At 32.0% G+C, this 13,701-nt stretch overlaps 1 protein-coding gene across 1 annotated transcript in view; it reads left to right on the plus strand.

Moving 5' to 3' along the window:
* Positions 1-13,701, plus strand: part of Cog3 (component of oligomeric golgi complex 3) — a 52,801-nt gene that overhangs the window by 12,981 nt on the left and 26,119 nt on the right. The window contains exons 5-14 of the mRNA XM_076872376.1: positions 41-115; positions 1,200-1,292; positions 2,280-2,405; positions 3,727-3,807; positions 6,665-6,708; positions 7,150-7,276; positions 7,882-7,973; positions 9,013-9,152; positions 11,070-11,230; positions 12,967-13,072. Of these exons, the coding sequence (XP_076728491.1) occupies positions 41-115; positions 1,200-1,292; positions 2,280-2,405; positions 3,727-3,807; positions 6,665-6,708; positions 7,150-7,276; positions 7,882-7,973; positions 9,013-9,152; positions 11,070-11,230; positions 12,967-13,072 (1,045 nt within the window). The remainder of the gene's footprint in view (positions 1-40; positions 116-1,199; positions 1,293-2,279; positions 2,406-3,726; positions 3,808-6,664; positions 6,709-7,149; positions 7,277-7,881; positions 7,974-9,012; positions 9,153-11,069; positions 11,231-12,966; positions 13,073-13,701) is intronic.

Raw genomic sequence — 13,701 nt, forward strand, 5'->3', positions numbered from 1 at the left:
GTCATATAATAATTGATTTTTCTCTTTTAAAAAATGCAAGTCGGAACTTGTCAGTCTGGCTGAAAACATTCAACAAAAGCTTTCTTATTTTAATGAATTGGAAACTATTAACACAGTAAGTTTTTTTTTTTTTAACTTTTTAATAAAGTTAATGATTTTTATTTCATCTTTTCCTTTTTTAGTATAAACTTATAAATTGGTTTTTCAAACTTATTAATTGGCTTGAGTGATATTTTAAGGTAATAGCTTACTGATAGATATTCCTTTCTGTAACCAATGGAGATACCTTTACTAGTTCAGAATTTTTTAAGCATGATTTAAGCAGTATTTCTTAAATTGTGTTATTGTTATTAAAATCTTATTTTTTCTTCTTATAACATCTTATTTGTAAACTGTAAGGATTATAATAAAAAATATTCAATTTTAAATCTTGCTGTGTTGTATTACTGTAAATGGTAGTCAAAGTTTTAGAAACTGTTTCTCATGTTTGGTTTGAAGAAATGTATAATTCTCATAATATATGCTATATCTCAAATAATAGACTCAATAAAGACTGCTGTGTAAATTATGTTTCTTAACCATAAGTTAATCATAATAATTATGTAAAAATAGTGTTGAGTTACTAAAATAATCATAATTATTATAGTTTAATAAAGACACTGAAATAAAACTAATAGTTAACAATGAAATGCAATGGGAAACAGTTTATTGCCATGCTATTTGAATTCAAGATAAGACATAATTATCTGTTAATATTTTACTTTCATAGTATGATTGCTGAATTTAGTGTGACTGCTAGTTAAACCTTTATAAGAAAATTATCAGTCTTCAAAAGTAGAAATATACACATTGTATACACACTGTCAAGTGCTAGAAAGTGGGAAATTTGGATACTTGATGTGTTATTTCAATATAACATTGTGCAGTGTTTAATATAAATATTTTCTAATATATGCAGAGCCGCTTTAAAGCTTATTAGGAATAATCAGAATCAATATTTTTTGTTTGTTTCTTTATTCTTATACATGGAAAATATTTAAGAATATTTTGATGACTTTTAAAATGTAAAGACACTTATCATATCCAAAAGGAATATATATATATTAACTCTAATTTGTAATTTTTAACTTTTCCTTATGTGACTTTTTTTTTTTTGGTCAATTGATTATTTGTTTTTGTTGTTGTTTTTCTCCTTGAAGAAATTGAATTCCCCTACATTGTCTGTGAATAGTGAAGGATTTATACCTATGCTGGCCAAGTTAGATGATTGTATAACATATATCTCATCTCATGTAAGTCATGGTATTTAGTATCTTTTTAAAGAAATCTTAACATTCCTGTTATTATTTCTTGTGCTGTAAAATATTTATTTCTCCTGAAGGGAAAAATATATTCAGCTCTGTGTATCCAGGGTTCTGCTCCTGTGGATTCAATCAACTGAGACTTGAAAAGACTCAGAAAAAAAAAATTGTCTCTGTATTGAGCACACACAAACTTTTTCTTGCCATTAGGTCTTAAACAATATAGTATAACAACTATTTATGTAGGAATCATATTGTATTAGGTATTATAAGTAATATAGAAATGATTTAAAGTTTACAGGAGGTTGTATGAAGGTGATATATGTAAAGTTTACACCATTTTATATAAAGGAGTTGAGCATCCATGGATTTAATATTCTTGGGGATCCTGTAACAAGTCCTCCTTGGATACTGAGGGATGGCTAGATGTGTTGTAGCATGTTGAAAATTAGTAAATTTATTGGTATCAGTATTGATATAAAAAATAATTTTAGCTCCCAAGGTGACTCCTGGAATGGAAAGGGTCCTGGCTCACTCAACTTTATCCTATCTAAAAGGATGAGCCATTTTTAAATTATTAATATCCTGATGTGTGAGATTTTTCTTTGGAAACAGGAAATGTTACTTGGGGGAAATAAAGACAAAACTCTCTGATTAACCTATCCCCCAAGGAGTTACTGCTGTATTCATGTCTCCTAAGTCCTTTTTCTATACGGACTTTACATATTCCAAGTTTTGGGTGATAAAAATATATTTTGCTCACAAATACAAATATTGACTGAAACCTCTTTTTTGTGCCAGATGTAGGGTATTTGGCTGAGACCAAGTCGGTCAGATTGATTGTCTTTGTGAAGCTTATGATCTACATGAAACCTACTTTTGAGTTTTATATATTACTTAAAAGACACCTTGATTTTCATTAAAAGTTTGCTTTCTGTTAGCATTTCCTCTTTGTAAATCTTTCCCTTTCTTTTACAGCCTAATTTTAAAGATTACCCTGTATATTTACTGAAGTTTAAACAATGTCTTTCTAAAGCTTTGCATCTCATGAAGACATATACTGTGAATACACTACAGACCCTCACAAATCAGTTACTAAGAAGGGTGAGTTAACTGATCCCAATGTCAGCTTGTTTTTTTTTATTATTGATACATTTATCTTCCATAAACTTTGTTTGAAATTAGTGCTTTATTCAAAAATTTTTTAACCTTTTATTAAATAACAGGGAAAATGGTTATTTTATAAGTATCCATTGTAGTCTTATTTTCCAATAATATTTAACAGTGTGGTAAGCATATACAATTACATAATAAGTAACAAAATGAGAAAAATATTAAAACATTTCTTTCTCATGAAAATATATTTTTTGGAAAATATATCAAAATAGTAAAGGTGGCTTAGTCTGTGTGATGAATAATTTTAATTTTAATTTTGTTGTTGTTGTTGTTGTGCCGAGGGTTGAACCCAGTATCTAGTGCGTGCTAGGCAAGTGCTGTACTACTGAGCCCTTTCTCCAGCCCCAAATCGTTTTCTTTACCTTATTATCTATTTTTTGGTAGTCTTTATATTTTTTTAAATTTACCAAACATTTTTATTGAGTATGTTCTAATGCTTGGTAGTATTAAGAGGTGTATAGTATCAAAAGGAACTCATATTCAGGAGAATAGTAGCAAAAGGGACTCATAGGATAACTAATCAGTAAAAGAAGGAAACAGGTTACAGGTTGCACTTATTAGTTACAGTGGGAAATTAGCAGGGTGTTAGATTAGAAAACAAGAATGGAATTAGCTAGGACCATGGTCATTGAGCATATTTCTTTCCTAAGAAAATAAAACCATAAAGTTTATGTTTTATTTTTTAAGGTTATTTTCTGAAGAACATGGAGTGTCTTTAATTTTGAATTCAAAGCCAGTGATTTGGGTTGTTTTACTGTTCACATTGCTTTTAGATGAGATGAAACAGCCAGACTGTACTTTTCTATTTAGTGGAATTTTCAGTGAGTTTAGGAAGTACTAGTACCTACTACACTAGTGCTTTACTGTTGAACTGCAGAAAACCTCTTTAAGTATGTATTGTGGAAATTTTATGAATGCACTGAATCAAAATGAGGTTAAATAATTTGGCCACTGTCATATGCTGACTTTAGGTCTGTTTACCGCTAATATTCAAATAATAAGGCAAATTTTAATGACAATAAGGGAGGAGAGGTGACATTTTCACTTACTTACTTCTCATAACAATAATAAGATTGCATATTATTATCATAACAATAATAATATGCAATCTTTGAGATTTTTCTCTCTAAGCTTTTGATTGTTCTGGATGCCAACTAAGACTCTTGTGATATGGTTAATGTTACATTTTCTGAATAACTATTTGTTTGCTAATTATCTTTCTTCCCTATCTTCCCTCATGTTTCTTTAGGATCCTTCTTCTGTACCTAATGCAGACAATGCCTTCACATTATTTTATGTAAAATTTCGAACTGCTGCCCCCAAAGTCCGAGTAAGTCTGTTATCATAAGTAGCATATTTTGCTATGACTTTTATTTAGCCAGCCCTTTGCTTATCCTGGGAAAATGAACATGAATGAAATATAGGCATTGTCTTTTCACATTTCAGCAGTGTGTCTTAGGTGCTGGGTGCTGCGAAGTCCAAAGAGCAGGAAACACCTAGCTCTTCTCTGATGCTTGGGGAAGCTTTCTAGATGAAGGTGATAATTGAGCTTAAAAAGTTCAGATATTTAGTGGACCTAAGAGGGTTGATAAAAGAATTTTTTTTTTAATAATATATAGAGAGAATGGCGTTATAGAGAAGGTTGTTAGAGACAAAAGATTTGTATTTTGGGAGGACTCCATGTAATTTCTTATTGTCAATTTCTCATTGAAACACAGGACATTAGTGACGTGTGATGGGAAAGATGACAATAAAGATAACAAAGACCATCTCACAAGGGACGTTAAATGTCAGGCTAATTAAGGAAAATTAGAGAACAGTTAGATGTCTTTTTTTTTTTTTAAAGAGAGAGAATTTTTTAATATTAGTTTTTAGTTTTCGGTGGACACAACATCTGTATTTTATTTTTATGTGGTGCTAAGGATCGAATTCAGCACCTCGTGCATGCCAGGCGAGCACGTTACCACTTGAGCCACATCCCCAGCCCCCAGTGAGATGTCTTAATCTGGAGAGTGATTTGTTCAAATTTGCCATCTCATAAGATTAAGGATGCAGTATAAAAATGAATTATGTTGAAGAGAGATTTGAGATAGGGAGGCATAATTAACAAGGAAAATTTTTGCAGTCATTCAGTGAGAAGTAGATGTTGTATTGGCAGTATATTTCATGAGGTTGGGAATGTGCTTCCTTAGCACATCTGGTATGCAAAGGAATTCACTTTATATTTATCTTGATAAAGCAATTGGAAATGGGGGGAGCAAAAGTCTGTCTACCTATCTAGAGAGAGTTTGTGTGTGTGTGTGTGTGTGTGTGTGTGTGCGCGCGTGTGTGCGCCCACGCGTGTGTTATTTATATGACACATCTGAGATACAGTTAATTTTACTCATTGTGAAGTTATTACAAAGAATAATTTACTTTTGCTGACTCTTGATTTCACTCTCTTCCTTGTTTCTTTCTTAAAAGTCAGCCAATTAAAGGGAATTTTTTTAACTTAGTTTTTTTTTTTTAAATAAAAGATATAAAGAGTGGTTAATTGGTAGTTTGAGATATAGATTGTACCTGATTGATTGCTTGTTTATTAGCCAAATACCAATGACAAAATGTGATTAGGAAAGAAATGGTATGTATAACACAGCTTAGTGTGGTGGGTGACTACAAAATGCTTTCCTATGTACTATTAGAAATCAATTAGTGTGAGTAATGGGGTCCCATTTATTTTAGTGACAGCATAACATTCACCTAGCAATACATTTAGTGACAGCATAACATTCACCTAGCAGTAACCTTAATGGAATTACAGAGATGAAGACAATGATAAAATTAGACTGAAAATCATGAAAGACTGAATGAAGGGTAAGACTATTTTGTTTCTAGTTGGGGAGACTTGTTTTTTAATATCAGTTCTTTCCCATGGTAACTTATTGGTTGGAGGGTACTCCTAGTAAAAATTCCAATGGAATTTCTTCTATATGTTCCCAAACATCCCAAATCAAAAAGGACTGGAGTTTTCTACATGGCACATTGGGAAAATTTGCTAAGTATTTGAGGGGAAAAAAAAAAAGTAAGCTCTTCACATTATAATAAGTGAACCCATAAATTAAAGAAAAAAAGTAATAAGCAGACTGCCCCCCCCAAAAAAAAACCAGAAAAAAATTATTGGAAAAAATTAGGGAAAGATTAAGGTTATAAAATTTAAATTTTCTGAATTTTAAATAGCAGAAGCAAAGGCAGACACTAGAATGTTTACAACAGGTAAGAAGGTCAATATTTTTAAATATTCGTTGTGCTTATTAATCAGTATAAGAAAGATGAAAACCTATTATAAAAAGACCAGAGTACTCACAGAAAATATGAAAAATTAAGTTAAGGTTTGGCTTTTTTTAGTTTGTTTTTGGTTTGTCAGAAATTGGCACATTAAGGTATAATAGTGCTTTTGAGGATTTGGTGAGACAGACAGGACTGCTGGTAGGCATGTATGTGGATTCCTTTCTAAAAATTTTTTAGGAGAAAAGACCAAAAGCCTAATATACATCTCTCTTGATCCATTTTGTTGGGGTCCCCACCTGAGAAGTAGGTGCTTTTATGATACTTGTTTTATTTGGTAGGGAGTGGAGTCTCAGAATGTGAACCAGCTTGCCTGGGCTCAAAAAGCTATGTGGAACAGACACTCAAACCCCCAAAGTTTCACTTCAGGCTCTTGACCAGTAGATTGTGATTCTTTGGAAACAACTGAAATGTTGAACAGTGGAATAATTGACTCAGAATATATCTACTCAATAGGGTGGTATAGAATATTGTGTAATAATTTGTGTAATGTTTATTTATAATGATGATTCATTCATTCAGGTATCAGGTACCATGCTAAGACTTTCTATACATTTTCATCTAATACCAGATTTACTTGATAGGAAAATACTTTTGAAATAGTGTTAATTTAAAAACAGACTATAAAACCGAATATATGGTATAATTCCAGTTACATTTAAAGAAAAATATAGTAACAGTGGGTACAAAGAACTGAGACTATATTATTAAGTGTGTTTACTTTTTAGTACTATCCAGGAGTTTTTTATTATTTTAACTTGTATGTAAAAAGTTTTTTGAGTGTGTGATACTGTTATAATCAGAAAGTAATTGAAAGTACAATTAAAAAGATGCTTTTCAATATATTTTTCTTTATTCTGCAGACTCTTATTGAACAAATTGAACAGCGATCTGAAAAAATACCTGAGTAAGTACTCAGATGTTCTTTGATTTGATTATCTCCTCCTGTACTATTTTTCCCAGATCTAGTTGTGTCACTAATATCTTCTGAGCAGACGCCTCCAATCTTGTTCTTGCAGTATATAACTTACTTGGGGGAGCAAATTTTCAGACCTGATTTGGAAAGTTTAAATGGCAGCAGATTTCCCCAAAGCAGTATTTCCTTTTCATTTGGGCAGACCTGATGTCTCTCTTCTTGGAAGCGAAATCCTTTAAAAGTTGAAGCTTACGGCATCACTTAATTATGGGTTTTATTTTATATCTGTATTTCTAAGCGTTTGAGAGGCAACTGAGAGGTGACCATTATGCTTTTAGAGATTTAATAACCTATGCTGTGATTTAAGACCAGATTTAGTTTACATATTAGAAATTAAAGATTCAGATCCCAATCTTACTTGCTTTCCACCAGATACCAGCAACTGCTTAATGATATCCACCAGTGTTACCTTGATCAGCGGGAGCTCCTTCTGGGCCCTAGTATTGCCTGTACTGTCACAGAGTTAACCAGCCAAAATAACAGAGATCATTGTGCCTTGGTAAGTTTCTCCTTGTTTTGGTTTAATGTTAATCCTTCCTCTGAGCTATTTTGATAACCCCCCTTATTTACTTGGGTAAATCAGTTTTGGTTCCCATGTCAGAAAACTAAAAAATTTTTTTTCAGTTATTATAAATCTAGTTTAGTATTAGCCTTATTTAACTTTGCAAACTATTTTCATTTTAATTTATTTTTGAGGTATGAAGATTCATCAGTAAGTGTTGTTCTGTGAAAGGTGAGGCTTCAAAGTTAGTGGATTTATTTTGACAGTTTAATTTTAGCTTCACTTGTGCTGCAGAAGTACTTTTTTGGCTAGTTGCAATTTTAAAAACATAAAGGTTCTTTTTAAAAACATTCTGTTTTTCAACTAGAAATTTATGTTATTATCAGAAGTTGAGAAAATTAAGCATTAATAAAAAATTTAAATCACCTGTAATCCCATTGGGCATTAATCCATGGAAGCGAATCATTTTTTTTTTTGTTCTTTGATAAGTTGTTTTATAAATGTATGCATACTCTTTTTTGCAGTAAAAGTGTTGGCTTTATATCACAAATGCTGGAATGTTATGTGTCTCTAACTGCAGGTGGTGTATGTGTTTACTGCAGGTTCGCGGTGGCTGTGCCTTTATGGTCCATGTATGCCAGGATGAGCACCAACTTTACAATGAATTTTTTACAAAACCGACATCAAAATTAGAGTAGGTAGTACATGGGATCTAACTCTTGTTGATAAGACTTAATTTGCTAATGGCCATGATGGAGTAGTGTATTATAGGAGTATTATATAATTAACTGCAGTGTTTTAACTTTTTTATGTTTGTAAACACAATATTGATGGATGGGGTAGGTTATTTTCTTAAAATAAATATGTGGTTTAAAGGCTGACATAGTATGATTATGGAGACTTTTTTGGTACAACAGGAAGAATTCTATGCAAGGAATCTAGATCCCCTGTTTGCACTTAGTAAAATAATTCCTTCTAGTTAAAAAATTTCATGATTCTAACATAAGGTACTTAAAATACAGCTACTATTTAATAACTTTTTCTTTTTCTGAAAGTGTCTTTCATTTGTGTTAGTCCCTTTTGGTTTCTTCATGTTGGCTATTTTGACTCTTAAAGATTTTTATTTATGACTTTAGTAATGAGGAAGAGAAAAAATGTATTTTATGATTTTGGTTGAGGGATCACTTTTGATGAAATACTATATATAGAAATGTACTGTTGACAATATGAAGAATATAGACAGCCTAATTTTTTTCTTTTAAAATGTTTAAAATTTCTCAAAATACTGGGTATATGTCTATATTACTTTGAGTTTTATTTATCTAAACCTGTACATATTAAAAAGTTTTGAGGAGGAAACATACCATTTGATTTACAGTGAAGTGAAATATAAAAGGTAATCAAATTCTACTGAAATAGTTTTGTTTTTGAAAGGACATACAGAAAATTATTGCTAAAATAAATAAAAGTTATAATAGGTTGACTTTTGGTTGTAGAAAGCTAAATTTGAACTGTCTTCTGTGGATTGCTTATTGATTCTGAGCTTTTAAAGAAAAAAGTTTCACAAAAATACTTTCAGCCTATCATTTCTCATTCTATAATGTTCCCAGATGCTGTTTTCCAGTAGATATTTATTATTTTTATTGGCTAGAAGTAATCAATGAAGCTTTTAAAGTATTAGAAAGTCCTGAAAAGATTACTGCTAATAATCATATTTTATTTTTTCATTTTAGTGAGCTTTTGGAGAAACTGTGTGTGTCATTATATGATGTCTTCAGGCCACTGATAATTCATGTTATTCACTTAGAGACTCTGTCAGAACTTTGTGGAATTCTTAAAAATGAAGTGCTTGAAGATCATGTACAGAACAATGGTAAATAAGTAGAAGTGAATATTTTAAAAGTCTTTTAATTATGTCTGTGATGTAGTGAATTTGAAAAAAAGTTAGATCTTTTTCCTCCCATAATCCCAATGCATAAATACTTATGCATTTTTAATTTTTAATTTTTTTAAAAATATTTTTGAAGGTTTGGTTGATGCCTTGCCCCCTTTTGAATCAAGATGCAACATTCTGTGACTAAAGTTACAAATTAAATAGGAAAAGAATTTTAAAACCTGGGCAAAATTAGTAACAAAATAGAGAATCATATTTATTATTTTTGTGGCGCTGGGCATCGAACCCATGGCCTTGCACATGGCAGGCAAGCCATCCATTTCTACATTGCAGCCCAATTAGTCAATTTTCATTCTGGCATCTGGAATCTAGAGAGAACTGACTTTTAGTTTTGGATTAGGCATTTCTACTACAGTGTTACCAGAATATAAAGCAATTCACTATATTATGTAATAATAATAATAATAATAATAATAATAATTATTATTATTATTATTATTATTTGGTACCGGGGATTGAACTCAAGGGCACTCAACCACTGAGCCACATCCCCAGCCCTATTTTGTATTTTATTTAGAGACAGGATCTCATTAAGTTGCTTAGTGCTTTGTTGTTGCAAGGCTGGCTTTGATCTTAAGATTCTCCTGCCTCAGCCTCCTGAGCCATTGGGATTACGCGTGTGTGCCACTGTGCCTGGCTGTATCGCATACTTTTGATTAAAAATTGGAATTATTTTAGCAGACTTATACGAGGTAATTTTTGAAATAACAAATAAAAGCAATTTTCTAATGATTCATTATTTTTGAAATTACAAATAATCTCAAATAGTTATAAATAAAGGAAAGCAGTTCTCTGGAACATCTCTGCTCTATCCATCTGATTACTTTGTTGATATTTGGTTTGATTGTCATAGAAAACATGATTTTCTTAATCATATACTTAGATACCTTTATAAAAAATACCCTTCACGAACTGGCAGAATTTATTGTCTTTACCTTGGCTTTTGTTAGTAGACTCTATGAGTTTGTTATTCTTTTATAATCATTCCTGTTGTATTTAGTTAGTCTAATATATACATTTTCTCCCTTGTTAATGCTTCTGAACATAAGACAATTTTTTTTTCATAAGACAATTTTTTAATTAAAATGAATGTTTTATGTATGTTATTATATACTGTCTCCAACTGTCTATCCCTTGGAAAGATATTACTGAAATACTGGTTGTCTTAACATTGATGGCATCTTAGAAATGAAGAAGTCTTTATAAACTCATATGTCTTTTTATTTTTTACTTTTTGTCTTTGTGAAAATGTTAAGTCAGTATATAAATTATTTATAAGATGTAGACTATAACCCAATTAATAAGCTGCCAGGTCTATCTCTTAGGATTAGTCTGAAGCTATATAAAATAATTTTTTTTTCTTTGTTTTCTGGTACTGGGATTTAACTCAGGGCAGTTTACCACTGATCTACATCCTCTGCTTTCCACTACCCCTTCCCCCTTTTTTGAGACAGGGTCTAACTAAGGTGCTTAGCCTGAAACTTGTGATCCTCCTGTCTAAGTCTCCAAATTACTGGGATAATAGGCATATACCACTGCACCTGGCTAAAAGAATTTTGAAGAGTCCAAAGCACTCTTAGAATTCATATTTATTATTCATATTAATAATAAAAATAATTTTGCAGAGTCCCAGGAAGGAGATACAAGGGCCAATTTTAAAATTGAAGAAATTGAAAACATTTATTAAACTTATTTTAGGTCATTTGAGTTATTCTGAAATAGAATCAACCACAGTCTCTGGAGCAAAAATGGTTCATACTGTTTCTGCTTGATGAGAAGAAAATAGTTTCCTGAGCCTAAAGGAGTAGATGATGTGTTTCTTTTTTTTTTTATTAGCTGAACAACTGGGGGCATTTGCAGCTGGAGTAAAACAGATGTTGGAAGATGTACAAGAGCGACTTGTGTACCGAACTCACATCTACATTCAGACAGACATCACAGGCTATAAACCAGCTCCTGGAGACCTGGCATATCCTGATAAATTAGTCATGATGGAGGTAGGGGCTCCACACCTTATCTTCTTCCTACCCCCACACAGCTTTTGAATGTTTCATGCTAGTTAAAATAGGATTTTTCTTTTTAATTCTCACTCAAAATGTAAAATCAAGTTAAACTTGCTATGAAAATCATAGGAAATAATAATTTTAAAACCTTGAAGAATTAAACACTAAGTTCTGTTTTTTAAACATTCTATTCAGTTTTCTCCCCCTTTGCCAGAACATATGCATTCTTAATTTTTAAATTGTGAATTGGTGCTTTCTGTGATTTTTCTGTTTTCTTTATAAGTGTCATAGAAGAGAGTCGATAATAGGAGCCATTGTAGTTGGCTGACATTGTAGAACTGTGTCATATTCTCTTAAATCATGGAGTCATCTCAGAATTAGAAAATATCTAGTTCTTATATATGGTTTGAAGGCCTAGGTTTATCTTCTGGTCTTTCTGTTCCATATTGTACCTTCATTTTCTTTTAATTTTGGACAGAGTTTAAAGAATGCTTAGTATATTATTGTTGTAATTAGAACCTAGAACTTTTTTAATGGAAAATTTTAAACACAAGCAAAAGTATAGATAATACTGTTATGAGTTCTTACATACCATTACCCAACCCTCAACATGGCCAGTCTCATTTTTTTTGTACCTCCTTACTTCTTCTTGCTCGCATTAATTATTTTAGAACAAGTTTCAAACATCATTTCAATATGTAAATACTTCAGTAGGTGACTCTAAAAGGCATTTTAATTAAAAAAAATTTTTAATAGTTGTAGATGGACAGCATGCCTTTAATTAATTAATTAATTTATTTTTTATGTGGTGCTAAGGATCGAACCTAGTGCCTCTCACATGCTAGGCAAGTGCTCTGCCACTGAGCTACAGCCCCAGCCCAGCCCTTTTATTTATAACATAACCATAATACCATTTTCACACCTAAAATGAGTTTACATTTTAGTTCCTTGCTATCATCACATATCCAGTCAAATCTGTAATTTTTTCAAGATTCACTAGTTGCTAATGTTTATCACATTTGTTTGTCTTTGAATGTATGCTTTGTTGCCCAGTCATTTGAAAGTAAGTTGATGACATCTTGATAATTCATCCTAAGTACTTTTTCTAATAGAATTGTTGCCACATAGCCACAATACCATTTTGCACACTTAAAAGAAATTTAACATTAATTCAGCAGTGTTGTTTACATATAGTTCATATTAAAGTTTCTTCATTTGTCCTTTAAATGTCTTTTATAACTGGACCAAAAGCTTTTTGAAATGGGATCCATCAAGTTTACTGTGTTGCATTTGGTTTTTATGTCTCTTTAATCTCTTTTGAACAAATTAAGACTCCTTTCCTTCCCCACCTCCTTTGTTTTTTTGTTTTTATAGAATGACTTTTTTAGAGAGACCAGACCAGCTTTGTTGTAGAATATGCCACATTATATAGATTTATCTGATGGTTTCCTCTTGCTTAAATTCAGGTTATTTATTTATTTTTTGTAAGAATGCCAAATTGCTTATGTGTACTTTTTACTTCCATACATCAAAGGCACGTAATGACAGGTTGTTTCATGAATGATTAGGTGATGATTATAAAAGTATACTTCCCCCTTTATAATTAGGAAGTATTTATAGCATGATGTTTTGATTTTATGTGAGTTCCCCAACATCTTTTCAGCCAGTTCATATTGCCACACACTCCTCAAAACAAGACCATAATGTTCTTTCTGATCTCTCTCTTGCAGCAAATTGCTCAGAGTTTAAAAGATGAGCAGAAGAAGTTACCTTCAGAAGCTTCATTTTCAGATGTTCGGCTAGAAGAAACAGAGTCTAATAGTCTCACAAAATCAGGTATGTAATCATGTCTTAACTTCCAGCATTTATTCATTCAGCTCAGAAACCTCTCCTGAGTACTCGTTGTGTCCCAGGCATGAAACAGTTTGTATCTTTGAGGAACCTACACTTTATGGGGGGAAGATCTATAATTGACATAATTCATTGCTGAGTGAGATGCTCAGAGGATGCACAGGGATCTTTTGGATCATGGATAATCTTTGGGGCAAAGGAAATTACAAAGGGAATGCACTGTGAATTCAAGGGGGTGGAGTCGGGGTGAGGTGTGGCGTCTGAAAGCTTTGGTTTTTATGAAGAATGTGAGAGTCAGGTGACTTCAGGTTGTCTAAGATACACAGAGCAGCATGTGGAAAGGCATGCTAGAATGGAAGACCAGGGCTGCTGTGGAAAAGTGCAGTGGCTCAGTGTGTTTGGACGCAGGTTGTCTGTGGGGAAGAAGCAGGTAAGGCAAGCCAGACTGTAGTAAGTGTTGTGGGATAGTCCCATGGCTTTTATACTTCTAGCTATTAGTGTAGTATATCAAGGTTATTGTACTATCAGATTTGCATTTTGTGTATTGTGTGGCTGGGATTGGGGTTAAATGTTTGGGATAGTTTGGAGTAGAATGTGTGTTATGCAAGGAGGAA

This window comes from Callospermophilus lateralis, chromosome 12, assembly GCF_048772815.1.
Source record: "Callospermophilus lateralis isolate mCalLat2 chromosome 12, mCalLat2.hap1, whole genome shotgun sequence".
Classification (NCBI taxonomy): domain Eukaryota; kingdom Metazoa; phylum Chordata; class Mammalia; order Rodentia; family Sciuridae; genus Callospermophilus; species Callospermophilus lateralis.